The sequence below is a fragment of the Erinaceus europaeus genome, chromosome 17 (assembly GCF_950295315.1).
Source record: "Erinaceus europaeus chromosome 17, mEriEur2.1, whole genome shotgun sequence".
Lineage (NCBI taxonomy): Eukaryota > Metazoa > Chordata > Mammalia > Eulipotyphla > Erinaceidae > Erinaceus > Erinaceus europaeus.
Window position 1 is genome coordinate 10,327,078 of NC_080178.1, and position 20,072 is coordinate 10,347,149.

General features: G+C 53.9%; 2 protein-coding genes across 5 annotated transcripts in view; one reads left to right on the plus strand and one right to left on the minus strand.

Annotated features, from left to right (window-relative positions):
* VPS37C (VPS37C subunit of ESCRT-I) overlaps nucleotides 1–20,072 on the minus strand; it is a 21,541-nt gene continuing 1,469 nt past the window's right edge. For 2 of the 4 annotated variants that reach the window (XM_007519654.3, XM_016186650.2), the window contains exons 2-5: nucleotides 7,037–7,135; nucleotides 3,211–3,382; nucleotides 2,302–2,384; nucleotides 1–2,048 (exon numbers count right to left, since the gene is read on the minus strand). In XM_007519654.3, the coding sequence (XP_007519716.1) occupies nucleotides 1,398–2,048; nucleotides 2,302–2,384; nucleotides 3,211–3,382; nucleotides 7,037–7,129 (999 nt within the window). In that variant the 5' untranslated portion in view covers nucleotides 7,130–7,135 and the 3' untranslated portion in view covers nucleotides 1–1,397. Of the gene's footprint in view, nucleotides 2,049–2,301; nucleotides 2,385–3,210; nucleotides 3,383–7,036; nucleotides 7,136–8,697; nucleotides 8,987–20,072 lie in introns of those variants that run through there. The other 2 variants (XM_016186649.2, XM_060176286.1) reach the window with 2 other exon arrangements.
* The window catches only part of LOC103110491 (pepsin F-like), an 18,097-nt gene continuing 16,695 nt past the window's right edge, over nucleotides 18,671–20,072 (plus strand). The window contains 1 exon segment of the mRNA XM_060175747.1: nucleotides 18,671–18,709. Within this exon segment, the coding sequence (XP_060031730.1) occupies nucleotides 18,671–18,709 (39 nt within the window).

A 20,072-nucleotide genomic window follows, 5' to 3' on the forward strand; every position in this document is an offset into this window, starting at 1 on the left:
AAGTCTTCAACGTTTATTATGGCAACTAACTCCACACACGCACAGCACTCAGACGCCCCCGAATGGGACTCACAACCAGCAGCTTGTGACGTCTCCATACACGACTGGGGGGAGGGGGGCGAGGGGGGCAGGGGTGCAGGCTGAGGGGCAGGCAGCACCAGGAGCTCCAGGCCCTCACTGCCCCGCCCCTGCTCCCACTGAGGCTGAGGACCCAGGTGGTGGACGTTTCAAGGCACAGACGACTTCCCACCCAGTGAAAGCCACGAGTGAATGTGATCACTGCACCCCTTTGGTCTAGTGTCGTCACTTCCGGGGGTGGAGGAAGCCCCGATCGTCCTGTATATTCATAAGACGTGGGCTCCTGCCTGGTAATGGTGTTCCGAAAAGCACCATTTGGGAAGTCAGCATCAGGCCACCTGCTGATGTCCCCAGCAGGAGGGATGTGGGGGCGGGGAAGGGTGTCACGGGGGGGGGGGGGGGGGGGGTGGCTACTGCAAGGGAGATTCAAGGCACTAGAGGGGTGGACGGATGTGCTGTATCTCCAAACCATCCCGCCGGAAGCAGGAGCCGAAGAGGAGAGAGAGTATGGGGAGGCAGCCTGGCCCTCTATCAGAGGAGCCCAGATTCCACTTCACTCTCTGGCCAGTGGGCCCCAGGGGACCCCCGATTCTCTGGACAGCGCCAGCCAGTCCTGGGGTCCCCCTCGTGGCCCCACCATCATGCTGTTCGTCAGCCCATCCCCCTGGGGGTCCGTTTTGCTGATATTTGTCAGAGTTCAGTTATGGCTTTGTGGGCTTCCAGTCACAGGGGGTGGGAGTCAGAATGCAGGCTCTGAGCAAGTGAGGCCCAGGTTCGAGCCCTCTACTCATCCATAAAGGCTATCACAGGGTGGGATTCCTAAGTCTCTTCTCTCCTGAGCCAGCCTAGCCACGTGTGTGGGGCCGGCCATCCTGAGTGACCACGGGGATGTGGCGGCTGTGGCTCCCAGTGTAGACACCATGTCAGGCCACCTCTGGGGAGGTGTGGGCCAGATGCCAAGCCATCTGTCATCAAGAGGCCTTTGCGTCTAGGTCCGTGTCCAGGAGCACAGACGCAGCAGGCTCCCCACACATGCATGTAAACATGCCCACACACATGCACAGGTGTGCACCCTGAGGAAGCCTGGAGCCCAGGCTGCCTCCCACCAACGGAATTCAAGCCCACCGCCAGGAGGAGGCGCTCCCTTCCACCCTGGGGAGGGCAGAGAGTTCCATGACACAGTCTTCCTGGGGCCTCTGTGTTCCAAGTCCACAGGGAGCACCACCTCTGCCCATCGCCACCCCCCACCCCCAGGAGCCTCAATCTCAGGACAGGGCTGGTGGCACAGGGGAGAGGGGTACCAAGGGCCAGGGTGGCAGCTAGTACCCAGGCCAGGCAGGGCCCTGAGGAGGGGGGAAGCCATAGGGAGGGGCGGGGCCCAGGGGGTAGGGCGGCCGAGGGGGGCCTGTGGGCTGGAGCTGGCCAGGGAAGCCGGGGAGCTGGGGCTGCGTGGGGTAGGGAGGCCTCCCTCCGGGCGAGGGGTAGGATGCCTGCTGAGGATAGCCAGGAGTGCTTGGCCGGCCCCCCACCACAGGGTACCCTGGAGACCAGGAGTAGCTGGGGCCGACCCTGGGCCCCGGCTGGGCTGAGGGGTGACGGGGGAAGGCCGGAGGTGGGGTGGCCGCAGGGAAGGGCACCTGTGGGAGTGAGCCGTGGGCTGTGGGCCCCACAGGCATGGAGGGGGACGGGCTGTAGGGGAGTGGGTAGGGGAGTGCTGCGGAGGGCAGGGGTGGTGGGGGCTGCTCCACGGGTAGGGGGGGAGTGTGCTGGGGGGATGGGCATGGTGGGGGTGGCGGGCGGGGAGGAGGCCCGCCCGCTGGTGGCTCTGGGTTTGCCCTGGGTCTCCTCAGCACTTCCTGGAGCTTCTCCACACGGACCCGACGCAGGTGGGACAGCATCCGCATGGAGGAGAAGGCCTCCAGAAATGTCTCCAGGGGCACCTCACCCTCCAAGAACTTCTCCGCCATGGCCTGGAAGACAAGAGGTCTGCTGGCAACTCCCCGACCCCTGTCACCCAGGAGACCCCTCTTTTTTATTCTAGCCCCAGCAGGGAGCCTTCTCCCGCACCTACTTCTCACCCCGACACTGTACAGGTGCTGACTGCTTGCTTCTCTCTCCCTCCCAGAAATGTCACCCCCATGGATGGGGGGCTGTTGGGATCCCCGTGGCCCCCACCCCACAGGTGTAGGGTCCACAGGAAAGGGCTGTCAGTGGCCGGCACACCTCAGACTCTTCTTCGATCTTCATGCCTTCAATCTGCAGCAGGTCTAACAAGGTCGCGGGCTGCAGTGCCGAGGAAAACTTCTCTGCAGGGAGAAAGCAGAGAGACTGTCTCTGGATCTGGGACAGCGGGCTCCGGGGGTGTCTGTGCTGGGGGAGGGCAACGTGGCAGGGGGACTCAGGACACCCCTCAGCCCCCATCCTGTTCTGCCACCAGAGTGTCAGCCCTTCACAGGAGACAGAAGGCTACAGAGATAGGGAACACCTCCGACGGCCATTTTTATTTTTCTATCTTACTGGCTAGGATAGAGAGAAACTGAGTAGGGAGGGGAGATAGAGAGGGCCGGAGAAAGAAGAGAATAGAGAGAAACTGAGTAGGGAGGGGGAGATAGAGAGGGCCGGAGAAAGAAGAGACACCTGCAGTCCTGCAGGTGGGGAGTGGGGCTCAACCCCGGGTCACTGCGCATGGCAGCGTGTGTGCTCAACCTATGGCCTCAGGAGCCCTTTTTAAAAATGTTTATTTTATTTATTTATTCCCTTTTGTTGTTTTATTATTGTAGTTATTGTTGTCGTTGTTGGATAGGACAGAGAGAAATGGAGAGAGGACGGGAAGACAGAGAGGGGAAAGATAGACTCGCGTGTGAAGTGAGACCCCTGCAGGTGGGGAGCCAGAGGCTCAAACCGGGATCCTTACTCGGGTCCTTGCACCACCTGCACTTAATCCGCTGCGCTACCTAGGAGCCATTTTTCTAACTGTGACCTGGTCAAGTTCCAGCCTAGTGGCTCCCCCAGAAGGCCAAGTTGGGACAGGAGAGAGAATCGGTCCCCATGTGCATCCCAGCAGCTCTCCCTACACCATCCTGGATGGGGACCCTGCGTGTACAGAGGAGTCCCCACCTCCCTGGGCCCTACCCAGCTTGGCCTTCTGCTCCTGGCACCGCTGCACCAGCCTGCGCAGCTCCTGGTACTTGTCAGAGAGGTTGGAACGGCTGATCTCCAGGGGCTCCTGGAACTCAAGGTTCTGCTCGGCCAGGCTCCGGTTGGTGGCCAGCGCCATCTCCCGTTCCAGCTGCAGGTCCTGAACCTGAATAAGCGGGAGAGACGCTGGTCGTCTGAACCACTCGGCTGGTGGCAGGCGGGACCAGGTTCTCAGTGAGAGGGGAGCCCCTCAGTTAGCATCAGACACAAAGGCCTGGGTCAGTCCTGAGCAATGCCTCCAGCCCAGGCACCTCCCCTAAGGGCCCACCCAGCCCCTCATCGGGGTGCTGGGTCAACCCAGGACACAACACTAAGGGATGACATGTCACCTGGGGTAACAATGAGGAGCAGGGACATTCCAGGAACTGTGGAGTCCTGGCTATATACGCTTATACAAGAAAGTATCCAAGAAAGAAGCTTCCAGAAGGAAAGGCACTGAAATTCCCAACACTTATCCTTGGGTTCAGACACCTTCTCTGAGGTGAACTGGGGTGACCTGATGGGCCTCAGACACTCAAAAAAATAAAAGTTATGCAGAGGAGTGAGAAAGGCCAGGATCTGCTCAGGGGAGAGCGGCAACTGAGGCCAGCAGGGCGGCCCCACCCACATGGGAGAACTGTGGCAACCTGAGGCCCTAATACTGACCTTTGAGTCTGCACGTGCCTCCCTGAAAAGATTCCCCCAGCTGAACAGCGCTTTTCCTGTCAGCAAGTCCTCTGTCTCCTCCAGCTGGTAGGGTGGCAGTGTGGTCCAACCACCTCTGAGGAAGCGGGGACCGCACCCTAAAGACCAGGAGGCGCCGGAGGATTCAGCACCCCGGGGGTGCAGTGACACCAGCTTCAACGTGGTACCAGGCAGCCTGTCCACTGTGGGGAGCTCGCTGCACTGCATGTCTCTCTCCTCAGAGATGGGAGCCTGCTGTCTGTGCCCCAGACTGGACAGCACAGCTTACTCCACTGACAGGCCTGCTGGGGTCCAGGGAGTGTGGGGCCTGTCCAGATCTACAGCCTAGATCTGCCCAGCCTACAGTGTAATGGAAGCTGCCCCATGGTGGATCTCTCCTTGGAGCTTCCTGGCAAGCCCATGGGCTAGGGTCCTGCACATTGACAAGTTTCAATCTTGTGTTTCGTTTTGTTTTCACTGGAGCACTGCTCAGCTCTGGCTTATAGTAGTGATGGGGACCGAACCTGTGATTTTGGAACCTCAGGTACCTTTTGTCTTTTTGGAACCTTTTGTCTCTTTTACATAAGTATTATGCTATCCACCCCCACCCCCACCACAGGCTTGTTTTTATGAGCTATGAAAACTTACATGACTGGCCTACCCTATCAGGAAAAGAGATAGGCTGGGGAGTATGGATCGAGCAGCCAAAGTCCATGTCCAGCAGAGGATGCACTTACAGAAGCCAGAACTCCTTCCTTCTGCACCTCCAAAGAGAATTCTGGCCCATACATCCAGAAGGGGAAGTGCTAGGGTAAGATGACCAGAGGACTCTGAAACCCAATTCCACTGGGACCCAGGACTTTGGTCACATGAAACCTTTGTTTTTGCTGAGAGAGAAGAGATTCTGGAAAACACCTAAGGATGTCAGGTGTGGTTTCTCTTATCTGAGAGGGAAAAGGAAAAAGGAAGGACACTATGGGATGATTTCACTCATAAGTGGAATATAGAGAAATGAAACACATCAACTTGAAATATACAATTTTGTACACACACACACACACCAACCCGTAATTATAATCTTGGGAGAACTATGACGGTTACTATGGGGGGCACAGAATTTTGATGGTAGGAGTGGTGTGCGATTATACCTCTATTATTTTACTATCTTTTTTTTAAAAAGTATTATTTATTTATTATTATCTTTATTTATTGAACAGAGACAGCCAGAAATCAAGAGGGAGGGGGTGAGAGAGTGGGAGAGAGACAGAGAGACACCTGCAGCCCGGCTTCACCACTCGTAAAGCTTTCCCCCTGCAGGTGGGGAGTGGGGGCTCAAACTCCGGTCCTTACGCATTGTAATACCTGCGCTCAACCAGGTGTGCCACCACCCGGGCCCGTATTTTACAATCTTCTAAATCATTATTAAGTCACTAATACAATTTTTTTTAATTAAAAAGTCTTCCATGGCTGATAGCAGCCAATCACACTACATCGCTGTTGCCCTCAGCCTTGTCTGCCCCTCTCCCCACAGCCTTCCCCAGTCTTTCTCCATTAGGGGTTCACAGTGGAACCCCCACACCAGCCATCTATGAGATGAGGATGGTTCCAGCACCTTCTTCTGCATCCACATTCTCCCCCATGGACAGAAAGCCCCTGCTCTCTGCTCTCCTCACATCCCAGCTCTCCTCACACACCAGGGCAGCTCCATCTTGTTTACAGCCTGTGAGGGAATAGAATAACACCCAGTCGGAGGGGCCTTGGAGTCTGCTTAGCTGGTCCCAGCTGACTTTCTCCAGATCTTTGAGGGAATTCCCCCTCCAAAATTTCCAATCATTAGCCCCGGCTGCACGCCAGACATTCAAATTGCATTTTGCCCAAGGGGCTGTGTCTGCTCACACACTAGTTGCTTGTCTCGGATTCTATCGGCCTTTCCAGCTTGGAGTTAACCAGCTGTGACCATGTCAGGGAATCTCTTCTACTGAATCCCCTGCACCTGGGCGCAGGCCTCGGAATTCTCCCAACACTGTGATTCCAGAGACACTGGTGCTCCATCAGAAAAGAGGGTGGAGGCGTGGAGAGCTGAGCCAAACAGGTCGTGTGAGTGAGGCCTGGAGCGGAACCCAGACAAGGCCAGCTCAGGGTGACAAGACAGGTCACGCTGAGTCCCCACGCCTCTCCTCAGCCCCGTGGCCTGTCCTCTCCAGCCTGGCAGAGGCTGCCCACTTGGGAAGAGGGGTGGCAGGGAGGGGGGCAGCAAGGGCATAAGCAAAGTCCACATCCGCCTCCCCAGGAGAAGCAGAAGTGCTCTGGGAGGCGGAAGCAGAAGCAGGAGGACGTGGTTCCCTTTCTCTGGTCGCACCATGAAGTCACAGAAGTGGCTGCCACACCTGGTCACCACAGAAAATGAAAATGGATGCTGGGGGCTGATGGAGGGAGCTGCTGATGTGTGTCTGTGACTCTCCCTGACATTAAAGGCCTCAAGCAGTGGCTTCCAGAGGGATGGACAGGACAAGGCCACTCCAGGAGTGACTGTAGGGCCGCCCAGCTCTACGGCCACCTCCTGTCACTAGCTGACCCCAGTGAGAAATCACAGGGTCAAAGAGACAGTCGGGGAGGCCAGGGAAAGGCTTTGGACAGTGGAGCGCTCCGAAAAGACAAGAGGGTGTTTCCATCCCCGGGAGTAAGGTGGAGAGGAGCCCCGAGGGGTCACAGTGGTTACAGAGCATCAAACCGGAAGTGGAGCCCAGCCAGAAGGCCTCCCCCTGGGGACAGGCCAGCAAGGCTCTGGGAGGAGGCAGCTAGCAAACAGAACCCCTACTCTGAGAAGCTGCCTTGGACCCAGAATGGAGTGACAGTGCAGGGGCTGCTGGGATGTGTGGGGACCGTGGACTCCCTGACACAGTGCCCAAAAGGTCCTGGAGGACAAGAATGCTGGCCGGAGACCTCAGGGCTGCTCTGGCAGGGTTGAAGCCAGGGGGGAGCCCACAGAAAAGTGAGGTGAACTTTACCCAGTCTCCCCACCAGCCAGTGTCTTTCAGAAGGGTCTCAGTCCCCTCCGCTGGCCTTTCTGAGGGGCCCTGGGACAGGCTTGCTCTACCTCAGGGGACTCCTGGGCCATTCGGTCAATGGTGTCCGGGTTATTCTGCATCTCCTCCAGCTCCGCCAGCGTCTTGTCCTTTAGGGTCTCCATCTTTCCCTGTTAACACAGAGCAATGCTGCCATCAGGAGGGGCAGCCTGGGACCCCCAGCCCACACACATTACCCACCAAAGACAAACTGGAGCTTTCCCACGACGCTGCCACTCCCCGGGTCCCACCTGTGAGCATGTTCGGTTGTGCTGCTCTGACTATGAACAGCACCCAGAGGCCAGAGGCCCAGCCACAGTGTTTCAGGGTGCCTGCAGGTGACATTCCCCAGGAGCAGAGGGGAAAGAGCCAGGCAGCTGGGAAGGAAGGACATCTGGCCCCAGTGTTGACCAGCTCTCTCTATGCCAGAAACACACCAGCCCTCACAGCACACGCCAGGCTCAGGGGACCTCACTGTCATGGGCCCAACCAGCTCCAAATGCCTCAATACTGGCCATCACAGAACCTTAAGTTTTCTTCCAGTGTTCTCTGCCATGACAGACCTCCCCATGTACCACAGACAGACTGTCACATGCATGTCATCTTTTGAAGCAGAACAGGAAAAAAAAAAAAGTCACTAAAATTTCCCCCTAGGGAATCCAGAGGAAGAGATATTGAGCGACCCAGAATGTCAGGACACAGGACCTAGTCCTCACCCAGTCACTCTGCCTCAAGGGACATCGAGTGTCTGCTGACTAAAGGGTCACAGCCAGGCCCCCGGAGGGAGCTCAGGGCTGAGAAGAGGAAGCACAAACGCACTGCCCTCTGTACTCGCTGCCTGTTTGCTGGTGGGATCCTGTGTCTGTCTGGATTTTGCTTTTTCTAGATGTGCGTTTTATAGCCTTGGCGTCATTTTTTCTCAAGACACACTGTTCTGTTTCTGAAAGGTTCCAGCACTCCACAAGTCTGGAGGATCCCCATACCCACAGAAGCACATAAACAGGGAGCCAGCAGCCCCAGGCAGTCGAGGAAGAACTCTGGAATCAAGGGCTAGCGTTGCTGGAAGGGTCCTCCTGTGGGTCTCAGTTCCCTCATCTGTAAAAGGAGAGGAGTGGGGTCTCCTGGAGCCATCACAGAGGTGACATTTGCCAGCAAAGTCCACAAGGAGCTTGCATCATACCCAAAGGCATTCTGGTTCAGACACAAGGTGCAAGGTCACCTGACTGACAAAGAACCATCAAGCCAGGCCTCCTCCATTATCTGCTGTCTGCCCTTGGGCTAGAAGGCCTGAGATGCCAGGTTTGGGTGTGGACCTCAGGGGACAAGCTTGCAGAAAATGTAGGTATGCCAAGTCCCTGTCTTCCAAGGAGGGAGAGCAGGGCAGGGCCCGAGAGCTGGGATGTCTGTTTCCATGAGGAGGCCCAGCTGTGACTGGAGTCTGACTGAGAAGGATCATGGCTAGTGGTGTGGCTGTGTGGGCCACCAGGTGACAGAGCGACTGTGCATGTGCCACCTCTCCTGAGCACTCACAGGTACTGTGACACAGTACCCCTATGGAGGGAGGGGTGACCACATCCACTCCAAGGGGGAGACGACACCAGTGCCATGTCCCTAGGCTGCTGTCCCCTGGCCAGAAGCCCTGAGGAGGAAGAGGAGAGCAGCCCTTCTTCCCAGCTGGGTGTCGCCCACACACCTGAGCCTCCCGGGCCAGGCTGAGGCCTGTGTCCCTCGGCCACGTCCTGCAGGTCTCCAGGGAGGCCTGCGCTCCAGACCTGCTGAGTCTTCATTTCCACCACCAATTCAGAGAGGGTGGCAGCTTGTCACCCGAGACCAGCATTCCCTGCTAGCAGGTTCCAGGTCAAGGGTCAGAGGGGTGATAGCCACTGCACAGGAAGCCTCTGGCCACACCACACGCTGGGGGGATGGTGAGGGGCTACTCCGAGCAGAACCAAGGGAGCGGGTTCCGGGTCTGGCCCCAGGGTCTGTGTAATCAGAGGAAGGCCCATGTTTACACCTCTCGGCCTCTGCCCACCCCCCACCCCCCCCCAGGATAGGATGCAGCAGAGAAAAGGCGGGGAGCCTGGGGCAGGAACAAGGCTGAGTGGCAGAGGACAGGCCTTTTTTGTTCCATCCCCAAGGATGCAAAACATACCAGACAAAACAAGCTGGGCACGACAAATGAGAGTGCTGCTCTGGCCACTCTCTGTCCCAATTAAAAAATCATCAGGGAGGCTTGGATGGTGATTCACTCGATAGAGAACACGCTTTGCCATGTGTGAGGACCCAGGTTCAAGCCCCCGGGGCACCACAAGGGGTCACCTCTATGGGAGAAGCTTCACAAGGAGCGGAGCAGTGCATGGTCTGTCTATCTGTCTGTCTGTCTGTCTCTCTCTCTCCCATTGCTTCTCTGTCACACTCTTATAAAAAAAAAAAAAAAAAAAGAACGGAAGGAAGGAAGGAAGGAAAGAAGGGAGGGAGGGAGACTCTGTCAGGATAGACGAATTGTGCAAGCAATAATCCTGATGGCAAAAATAAGAATGGAGGTTGGTCACCAGAGGACCCCAAATTTCACCTGCTCTATTCTTACCTTTGGGTTCCTGATTATTAAAGTTTGTCCTGCTTTATATCTTACCGCCATTCAGCCACCAAGTTGTTGAGACTACTAGGATTCCATTCTGACTTCCCTGGACAGACTACCTCACCAATGTGTCCAGGAATCGCACCTCCCCAGAGCCCTGCCCCACTGGGGAAAGACAGAAACAGGCTGGGAATATGGATCAACCTGCCAACATCCATGTCCAGCAGAGAAGCAGTTACAGAAGCCAGACTTCCCACCTTCTGCACCCCGTAAGAATTTTGGTCCATATTCCCAGAGGGATAAAGACTAGGGAAGCTTCCAGTGGAGTGGATGGGACACGGAACTCTGGTGGTGGGAATTGTGTGGAATTGTACCCCTGTTACCTTATCTTATAATCTTGTTAATCATTATTAAATCACTAATAAAAAAATAAAAAGAAAGGGAGTTGGAGGGAAGGAATGGAGGGAGGGAGGGAGGGAGGACAGACACAAAGTCTGGAAATATGCCGTGTTTGTGCTTTGGCTCCATGGCTCTTTGCTCTTTAATAGACCGTGTGTTCTGGGGCTGTCCCCTAGCCTGTTTTCCTGCCTCCAGCCTGCAGCTCTTCGGGGGAGGCAGTACAGAGCCTGGGGTTCTCATGAGGTCCCCACAACCACCCTTAGCAGCCTGCGGACTCCAAGCTATGGGGCAGGCCTGTCCCACCCCGTGTCATGAACACCCGCCCAGGCCCGAGAGCCATTCCCAATCCTTGTGGGCCGGGTTTAGTTTTCTTTCTCCAGCACGAGTCCAGCCATGCCCCCCAACGACTGGGCTGTTCACTCTCCTGACGTCCCACGGGTGGGGGCTGGGAGGGGAGACAAAGCAGAGGGGCCGAGTCAGTGCCCCGGGGTTCAAGCCCTGGCACCACAGGTGTCTCCCCCTCTCTCTGTGGGTGCGTATCTCTTGTGTCTATCAAATGAAAGAGTGTCGGTGGGTGGGGTGGGTAGGAGCACACTGGGTTAAGCGCACATAGCGCAAAGAGCAGTGACCCACGCAAAGACCCCAGTTAGAGCTCCTGGCTCCCCACCTGCAGTGGGGATCACTTCACAAGAGGGGAAGCAGGTCTGCAGGTGTCTATCTTTCTCTCCCCCTCTGGGTCTTCCCCTCCTCTCTCAATTTCTCTCTGTCCTATCCAAAAACAGCAGCAACAACAACAACAATCATAACAGTAACAACAAAATGGAAAAAAAATGGCCTCCAGGAGCAGTGGGTTCATAGTGCAGGCACCGAGCCCCAGCGATAACCCTGGAGACAAAAAGCGTCCTGGAAGAGTGACACTGCTTGTGTACAAGGCCCTGCCTGGCTCTGCAAAGTGAATTAACTAACCGATTAATTAGTTTAAACCAGGGCCATGGAGAGCACCAGACTTGCATGTCTGAGGCCCCTGAGAATCCAGGTTTAATTCCCCGCAAAATATAAGCCAGAGCTGAGCAGGGCTCTGGTCTTTCTCTCACTCATGAAAATAAATAAAACTCTAAAAAATTAAAAGAGAGACAAATCAAATCATCAGGCCCTTACCCGTTGGTTTCCTTACACTGAACTTCCTTGCAGTCTGAAAAGCTACCAGATGAGGCCTAGGCGGATTTTGTTTGTTTGTGTGTTTGTTTTATCTTTATTTATTAGATACAGACAGCCAGAAACTGAGAGGAAGGAGGAGATAGAGAAGAGAGACAGAGAGACACCTGCAGCCCTGCTTCACCACTTGTGAAGCTTTCCCCCAGCAGTTCGGAACCAGGGGCTTGATCCTGGGTTTTTGCACACTGTAGCATGTGCACTCAAGCAGATGCACCACCACCTGGCCCCAGGAAGGAGTTTCTGTTTTCAGTCTTCCTGAGTTTTTTGGGGGGGCTGGCCTTCACCCATGATAAACGGGTAAAACAACACAAAGAGCAGGGAGCGAGCCCACAGCCCCTCCAGTCAAATCCCGGCTCCAGCTGTGGAGGATTAATCTTAATTAACAATTTCAAAGAAAAAAAAGGGGTCCTGAAGGTGGCGCAGTGGATAAAGCATTAGACTCTCAAGCATGAGGTCCTGAGTTCAATCCCTGGCAACACATGTACCGGAGTGATGTCTGGCACGTGTCTCTCTCCCTCTCTCACTCTCTCCCCCATCTTCTTTGTGAATAAATAACCGAAATCTTTAAAAAGAAAACAAAGCAGGCACTCTGGCACGACACCTGAAGACCGGCCACACTCCCCCTGGCACCTTGTTTTATACCATCATCATCTCGTTTCCACGACCCTCTACATTTGCCCATCTATCCCATTTTCTTTCTAAAAAAATATTTATTTATTTATTCCCTTTTTGTCGCCCTTGTTTTATTGTTGTAGTTACTATTGTTGTTATTGATGTCACTGTTATTGGACAGGACAGAGAGAAATGGAGAGAGGAGGGGAAGACAGAGAGGGGGAGAGAAAGATAGACACCTGCAGACCTGCTTCACTGCTTGTGAAGCAACTCCCCTGCAGGTGGGGAACAGGGGGTTCAAGCCGGGATCCTTATGCTGGTCCTTGCACTTTGCGCCATGTGCGCTTAAACCACTACCACCCGACTCCCCCATCTGTCCTATTTTCCTGTTCTCTTTCCACAGTGTATGTCTTTCATTCTCAAATTCTGCTGTCACCACGTCTGTCAACCAAGCAGAACACCAAGGACAAATGATCTGATCTCCAAGAAGTGGGACACCGCCCTGTCAGGAGACAGACAAGTTGCAAAATAAGTCAGAAGCCAACAGACATGAAAAATGTCACTGTGCCCAGCCACAAGATTTCCCATCTAACGTCAGAGTTTTTCTCTGCTTTCTTTGCAGTGAGCTGTTCTCGCCACCATCCGTCTTTGGTCAAAGTGTCTGCAGCTGGCTCTGGCCTGCTACTCTCTTGTTGGTGAATACTCTCATAAAGATCCCCTTTGCTTCCTTTTTTTAAAAAAAATATTATCTGTATATATTGGATAGAGACAGCCAGAAATAAAGAGGGTGGGGAGAGATGGAGGGAGAAAGACAGAGAGACACCTGCAGTCCTGCTTCACCACTCGCAAAGCCTTGCCCCTGCAGGTGGGGACCGGGGACTCGAACCAGGGTCCTTATGCATAGCAACATGTGCGCTCAACCAGGTACACCACCACCCGGCCCCCTTTGCTTCCTTTTGTATTTTGCCTGCTGGGACTAAAGCACCGCAGGCCAGCAAAATAGCTCACTGGGATGTTTTGCCCTGTGCATGAACCAGGTTCGAGTGCGGCCCTCAACCCGCTGGAGGAAGCTTTGGTCCTGTGTTCTCTTTTATCCTCTCTCTACCTCATGGCCTATCTGACTCTATCTAATTAATTACTTGATTCAGATTTTAAAAGGCAATGGGCAGTGTAGGGTGAGGGTATTTCATCCCTCATCACATGGTATGTACATCACCTTCTACCAATTCTCACGTTTACAGACTGGGAATGCCGCTTCCCAGGCCTGAGGGCTGTCCTCCTCTGGTTACAGTGTTTTAAGAGCCACTGTCTTACTTTTACAAACTCCCCAAACCTCTCTCCTCTGCCTCAGGGCTTTACTCTAAGGAGAATCCTCTCTTCCCTAAACCTCACTATCATACCTGATAATCCTGGTCCGGGCAGCAACCCACATCATTCCATTCATCTGGTGGAGGTCTCTGGCGGTTGCCTGCTTATCTAGTTCTTGTCCCAGGGAGCTGTAAAGGTGGTTGCCCCTGCCCTAAGGGGAACTCTCACCCCCAAGCAGATTACTTTTTTTTAACACCCTAAAATCAGCAATCTGACCCCACCCCACCCCTTATTTCCCACCCACCCCTCCAGGGTGGTAACCACTCCTGTGGTCTCTCTCCACAATTTTTTTTTTTTACTTTTTCTTTTTCTTTCTTTTTTTTTTTTTTATTATCTTTATTTTACTTATTAGATAGAGACAGCCAGAAATTGAGAGGGAAGGGGGTGATAGAGAGGGAGAGAGATACAGAGACACCTGCAACACTGCTTCACCACTCGTGAAACTTCTCCCCTGCAGGTGGGGGCCGGTGGCTTGAACCCGGGTCCTTGCGCCCTATAGCATGTGCGTTCAACCAGGTGCGCCACCACCCGGCCCCTCTTCACAATTTTTAAAGGAGAATATTTGTTGGCAGCTGGGCAGTGATGCACCCAGTTGAGCACACACGTTACCGTGCACAAGGACGCAGGTTCAAGCCCCCAATCCCCACCTGCAGGGAGGAAGCTTCATGAGTAGTTAAGCAGTACTGCAAGTGTCTCTTTTTCTCCATCTATCTTCCCCCTCCCTTCTCAATTCCTCTCTGCTTATGCCCTGAAATATAAATAAATAAAGTCTGGCGCAAGAAAGAACATTCTAGCAAGGAAACAGATGGAGTGAAGATGGGGCCGGAGCCACCCAGGGCAGGGGTCCACCCAGGCTCCACCACCCCCACCCCCTTCCTCTCCAAAATGATGGCCAGCACCGCCAGCATACAGACCAGGTTCTGGGTGACCCCACCCCCCAATGCTGTGGCTCTTTGGGTCCACACTCCAGCCCGAGCAGCTACTGGGACAGGGTCTCACAGGAGGAAACTTGAACCTGGGCGCATACCCTTCATCACAGCAGTGCTTCCAGGTCAAGCCCAGGAAACAGAGCCACAGAGTTAATTAGTGGCCGCTCTTAATGACGTCTGCACCAGGTCGCTCAAGGAGAGGCCTGTGTATGAGCAGAGTCCAGCCCAGGGCTGTCCTCTGTCCCCAGCTCCCAGGACCCCAGTGAGCCCCAAGGGCATGGGGCCTCTTCACCCCGCTGTGAGCCTGCAGGGGGAGCCCAAAGCAGGCAGCCAGGGGAGGCTTCATAGCTCCTGCCTCCACTGCTCCCTAGGAAATGGGACAGGCAGGCCCAGGCCTCAATCTCTTGTTCAAGCTCCCACACTCTGTCCATCCCTCCCCTCTTGCACCCGAGCACGTCTCACATGGCCCCCACCCCCCACCCCCAACCTCAGATGGCTCCAGAGATGGACAGCACCAGTCAACGGAGAGACATGACCGGCTGGAGGGGTGTGGCCGGGATCCATAGCAATCAGCTCCGATCAGTACTGCTGTCTGGGGACAGGCCACTTCCTGAGTAGCCGGCTCCTACTACTTCTCCCAGGCAGCACCCCCACCCCAGCCACTTAGGGGAGCCCCTCCTGCCTGGCCCCTGGGAGAGCAGCTCCCTAAGCTTCCTGCTGTGCTGCATTTTGTAATCTGCACCTGGGGAGCTGAGCCAGCAGGCCTAACAAGCCTAAAGAAGGAGGGAGATTAAGGTCAAAGCCCAGACACACTCAGTTCAAACCACCAGGGCTCTCTGTGGGGTTGCTCCAGACTTGGGGGAGAGAGGGGGAGTCTATTCAGAGTCCAGGATGATAAATCTCTATGTTCTCAGCAATGTGTGTGTGTGTGTGGGGGGGGGGTCATCATGGGGTGGGGTCCCAGGCTCACATCTGACCCCGTCACTTGTCTGATCCTACTATCTTCTGGATCCAGCAGAGGCTGGCAAGTGTGAGAGAATAGCCACAAGGGAGAGAGGGAGGGAAGTAATGTGGTCCGGGAGGTGGTGCACTGGAGAAAGCATTAGACTCTCAAGCATGAGGTCCTGAGTTCAATCCTCACCAGCACGGGTACCTAGTGATGTCTGGTTCTTTCTCTCTCTCCTCCTATCTTTCTCATAAATAAATAAATAAAATCTTGGGGCCAGGTGATAGCACAGCAGGTTAAGCGCACGTGGCACAAAGCACAAGGACTGGCGAAAGGATCCCAGTTTGAGCCCCCGGCTCCCCACCTGCAGGGGAGTCCCTTCACAGGCGGTGAAGCAGGTCTGCAGGTGTCTATCTTTCTCTCCCCCTCTCTGTCTTCCCCTCCTCTCTCCATTTCTCTCTGTCCTATCCAGCAATAACAGCAGTGGCAAAAATAGCAACAACAAGGGCAACAAAATGGAAAAAATGGCCTCCAAGATTCCTAGTGCAGGCACCAAGCCCCAGTGACAACCCTGGAGGCAAAAAAAAAAAAAAAAGAGGAGGAGGAGAACAAGGAGGAGCAGGAAAGATGGAAGGAAGGAAAAAGGAGAAAGAAAGGGAGGGAGAGAAAGGAAGAAAGGAAGGGAGAGGGTTCAGCCAGTGGCACACCGGGTTAAGTGCACACACTACAAGTGCTCAAGGACCCAAGATCAAGCCCCTGGTCCCCACCTGCCAGGGGGGTGGGGGGGGAGAGAGTTTCACAAATGGTGAAGCAAGTCTGCAGGTGTCTCTCTCTCTCTCTCTCTCTCTCCCTCTCTATCCCCCCTTCCCTCTCAATTTCCATGAAATAAAAAGAAAATAAATTTATAATTAGGAAGGAAGGAGACCAGAGCTTCCTCAGCCCATCAGAGCTCTTGACCCTCTATAGCTCCCCAGTGCCCTGGCCTTCAGTGTCCTGGGCTCCTTGGCTTGGCACGTGAGGCCCTGTGTTATCTGACCCCAAACCTACCTTCCCAGGTCCTTCTCTGCCCACTACCCACCCTCGGGCTGCTTCTCCACCCCGACCCCACCATTCTTTCTCTTCTGCTTGCAAGTTCCAGCATGAACAGACTTGAGTCACTTGATAAGTGGCCCCCCCAGTACAGTCAAAAGACCCCCCTCTGAGTAGTCAGAGCCCCCCCCCCCCATACAGTCAGGGCCCTGCCCACAAGGTGCTCCCAGCCCAGCAGCTCTGCCCAGAACATTCTTCCCCACACCTTTCCCAGCCTGCGAATGGCTGCCCAGCGTTGGCATGCCATCTCCCCTGGGAAGCAACCCCTGCTTCTCCCCGAGACTTCCTGCCGCCCTCCCACGTGTCCCATGAGCTCCCCAAAGCATGGCCATGGAGGAAGCCAGCTGTTTCCCCAGCAGGAATGGGGTGCCCCCAAGGGCCCAGGCCACAACTTCTGCTGTCTGCAGACCACACTAGCTGACCATTCTGAAGTGTCTGGGTGTGCGGGCATAAGGATAGTCTACGCTGTACCATCATGGGCACCGTCTACCTCAAGAACCCTCATTTCACCCCACACCAAGCTGGTCCCAGTGGGACACTGGATCTCCTCTCCCCCAGCCTCTGGCAACCAGAGTTTGCTCCGTCTCTGAGCTCAGCTACTTACTACTCGAGACACCTTCTCTTAAGAGGAACCGGGCCATGAGCGACCTACTGTGAAGAGCTTGTTTCACTTAGCCAGTCTTCTTTTTATTTGAAGGGGGGATGTTTATTTTACTTTATTTATTTACTGGATAGAGGCAGAGAGATATCAAGGAAGGAGGGGGAGATAGAGAAAGGGAGACACGTGCAGATCAGCTTTTCTGCTTGAGAAGCTTTCCCCCTGCAGGTGGGGAGCGGAGGGGGCGGGGGCTGGAACCCTGATCTTTGCACATTATAACATGTGTGCTCAACCAGGTGTACCACTGGATGCTCCCACCCTAACTTCCTTATACTTCATTCATGTTGTAGCATGTGTCAAAAATTCCTTTTTTTCTTTTCCTTTGTTTTTACCAGACCACTGCTCAGCTCTGGTTTATGGTGGTGTGGAGGATTGAACCTGGGACCTTAGAGCCTCAGGCATGAGAATCTGTTGGCATAACCATTATACTATCTCCCCCACCCATCCCTTTATTTTCTTCTTTTTTTTTTGTACTAGGGATTGAACTCACAGCCTCATACATGCAAAGCCTGTGCTCTACCACTGAGCTCCCTCCCCAGACACATCGCCCTCCTTTGGGGAGCCGACCAGCACCCTATCTGTATGTGATACGCCGCACTCTGTCCGCCTGCTCGTCTGTCAGCGGGCACACGTGGTGCTTCCACCTTTTGGCCACTGAACGACGCTGCTTGGCTGCTTTGGGCGTTGGTGTGCAGAGAGTGAGCCGGGGTTCTGTCTGCACGTCTTTACGGGCTGGCTCGGGCAACAATTTTATGTTTAAACTTATTCTGTTTATAAATCGTTTGTTATTATTTATTATCGGAGAGAGAAGGAGGTAGAAAGGAAAAGAGTCCTGCTTCACCACTCAGGAAGCTTCCCCTGCATGTGGGGGTAAGGGGCTTGAACCTGAGTCCTTGCACACTGTATGTGTGCCCTTAACCAGGTGCGCCACTGCCTGGCCCCTAAACTTACTTTTGAGGACTCGCCACACTATTTTCCGCAGCGGCGGCTCACCCACAGTCCTACCAGTCATTAAGGAGTTACCACAGCCTTGCCAACACTCCCAGATCTTTTAATAACAGCCACTGAAATTAGTGGGCGTGAATGGCATTTTCTTTCTTTCTCTTTTTTTAGCAGAGCTCTGGTTTCTGGTGGTGCTGGGGATCAAACCTGGGGCCTCCACACCTCAAACATGATTTGCAATGGGAGTAAGAAGTCTCAGTGCCCCTCTTTCAATCACTAGTAGAACATGCAGTGTACAGGCATGCAGTTCAGAAAGACCTGAGGGGCACTACCATCCAAGGGGGCTGAATGGACCTGTATAGAACCCCAACACAGCAGAAAAGGTGTTCTCCTTGGGAACTCACAGGCCCCTTCCAAGGAAGGCCATTCCTGGGTTATCAAAGAAGTTTCTGTCAACTCGCGTGATTCAAATCCTGCCAAGTGTATCCATTGTGTATGGAAGAACTCCACGAGAAATCAATGTTTACTGGACAGAAGGTAGTAAGGCGACACTTGGATGCTGCCTATTACCCCACAGAGGAGGGAGCAGGAGACTAAGCAGAGGGGCTAAAAGTCCTTCCATGTCTTCCATGCTGCCCATGCCTGGCTTGAGTTCAAGGTGGAGTCTCACCTCTTCTGCCTCTCCTCTGGCCCTTCCCAAGCCCCGGGGGCCCTGCAAGCCAGTTCAATCAGACCAACCTGTTTGTAGTTGGCTAAGTCTTGCACATAAACCAGAGAAGACAAACAAAGGGGAGAGAAATGTAGTGGGAGATTCACCTGCCTGAGATCTCAGAGACTGTTGCCATTGCAAAGATTTCTCACTCTTGGGCCAACAGAAGAGAACCTTCTGAAAACTCCAGACCTGCGCAGAAATGACAAGAATTTCCAGAGATGCCACTGGATGGGAAGAAGGAGGCCTTTGGTGACCTGGTTAGGTCAGTCTGGAAATCCCCTGTACTGCAGGCCAGCAGCGTCCAGAGATGTCCGACAGGCATGGGGGCAGGGCAGCAGAGTTTACAGTAGTTAGCACCAAAGAAAACAAGAAGCCTTGGAAATACTCTCACTTTCAAGTCCAGCAGATGGAGAGACTCCTTGGGTGGTGCCTTGCAAAATGAAATCGCCCAGTGTACTTGCTAAAAATACAGACTCCTGGGTGCCCCCTCTGCTCTAAGCAAGAACCCCAAGAGGTGGGGCTTGATATTTCTAACAAGCATCACAGATGATTCTTCAGGTCCAGCCAGTGTGCTGGCTTCAAAATAAGACTGACTGGGGAGAAAAAAAAAATGCCGACTTGATTACTTCATGCCTGTATGATCCGTTATCAAATCATCTAGCATCTCCATGACTCCCTCACCTAACCTGTAAATTGGGATCATCACCTACCCAGAACTCAGGGCACTCACAATGCTCAGGATAGTGCCAACACCACATGGTGTTGAAGCAGGAAATCAGAGAGGCTGCTACAAAGAAAAAGGAAAAAAAAAAACTTCCACGGGGCCGGGTGGTAGCACAGAGGGCTAAGTGCACATGGCATGAAACACAAGGATAGGCACAAGGATCCTGGTTGGAGTCCCCTGGTCCCCACCTGCAGGGGCATCATTTCACAAGAGGTGAAGCAGGTCTGCAGGTGTCTATCTTTCTCTCACCCTCTCTGTCTTCCCCTCTTCTCTCAATTTCTCTCTGTCCTATCCAACAACAACAACAAGGGCAACAAAAATGGGGAAAATGGCCAACAGGAGCAGTGGATTCATAGTGGTACCAAGTCCTAGTGGTAACCCTGGAGGCAAAAAACAAAAACAAACAAACAAAAAAGCCTTCCAGATGAAAACTACAATAAAAATTTTCTACCCCATGGTATTTCCAAAGGCATTCAACCAGATGGCAAGATACTCTAGGAAAAGAGCTTTGCTAGGCACTGTACTCACCGAGAACAAAGCTCTCACTTCTGCACCCCTTATGTCGGCCTGTTCCCCAGTCTTCCCATCCATAACTACAGAATTCTTTCCTGTCCACAGCCCCCTGTCACCACCACCCCCAGCTCCAGACACAGAACACAGAGCTGAAGGTGGCATCCTGGTATCCCAGAGGAGATGAGACTCCTTGGATAGAAGCTAGGAGCCAACACAGAGGATGGGAAAGACCTGAATCCCCAAGAGGTGACTGGACTATAACTCAAGCAGAGGAAAGCTGGAGAAAAAAAAAAAAAAGTCTCCAGAACTAGAGTGGGATGTTGCTGAGGAGGGAAGGACTGTGTGAACTCAGACACTGTGAAGCTGAGTTCGCTCAGCAGGGC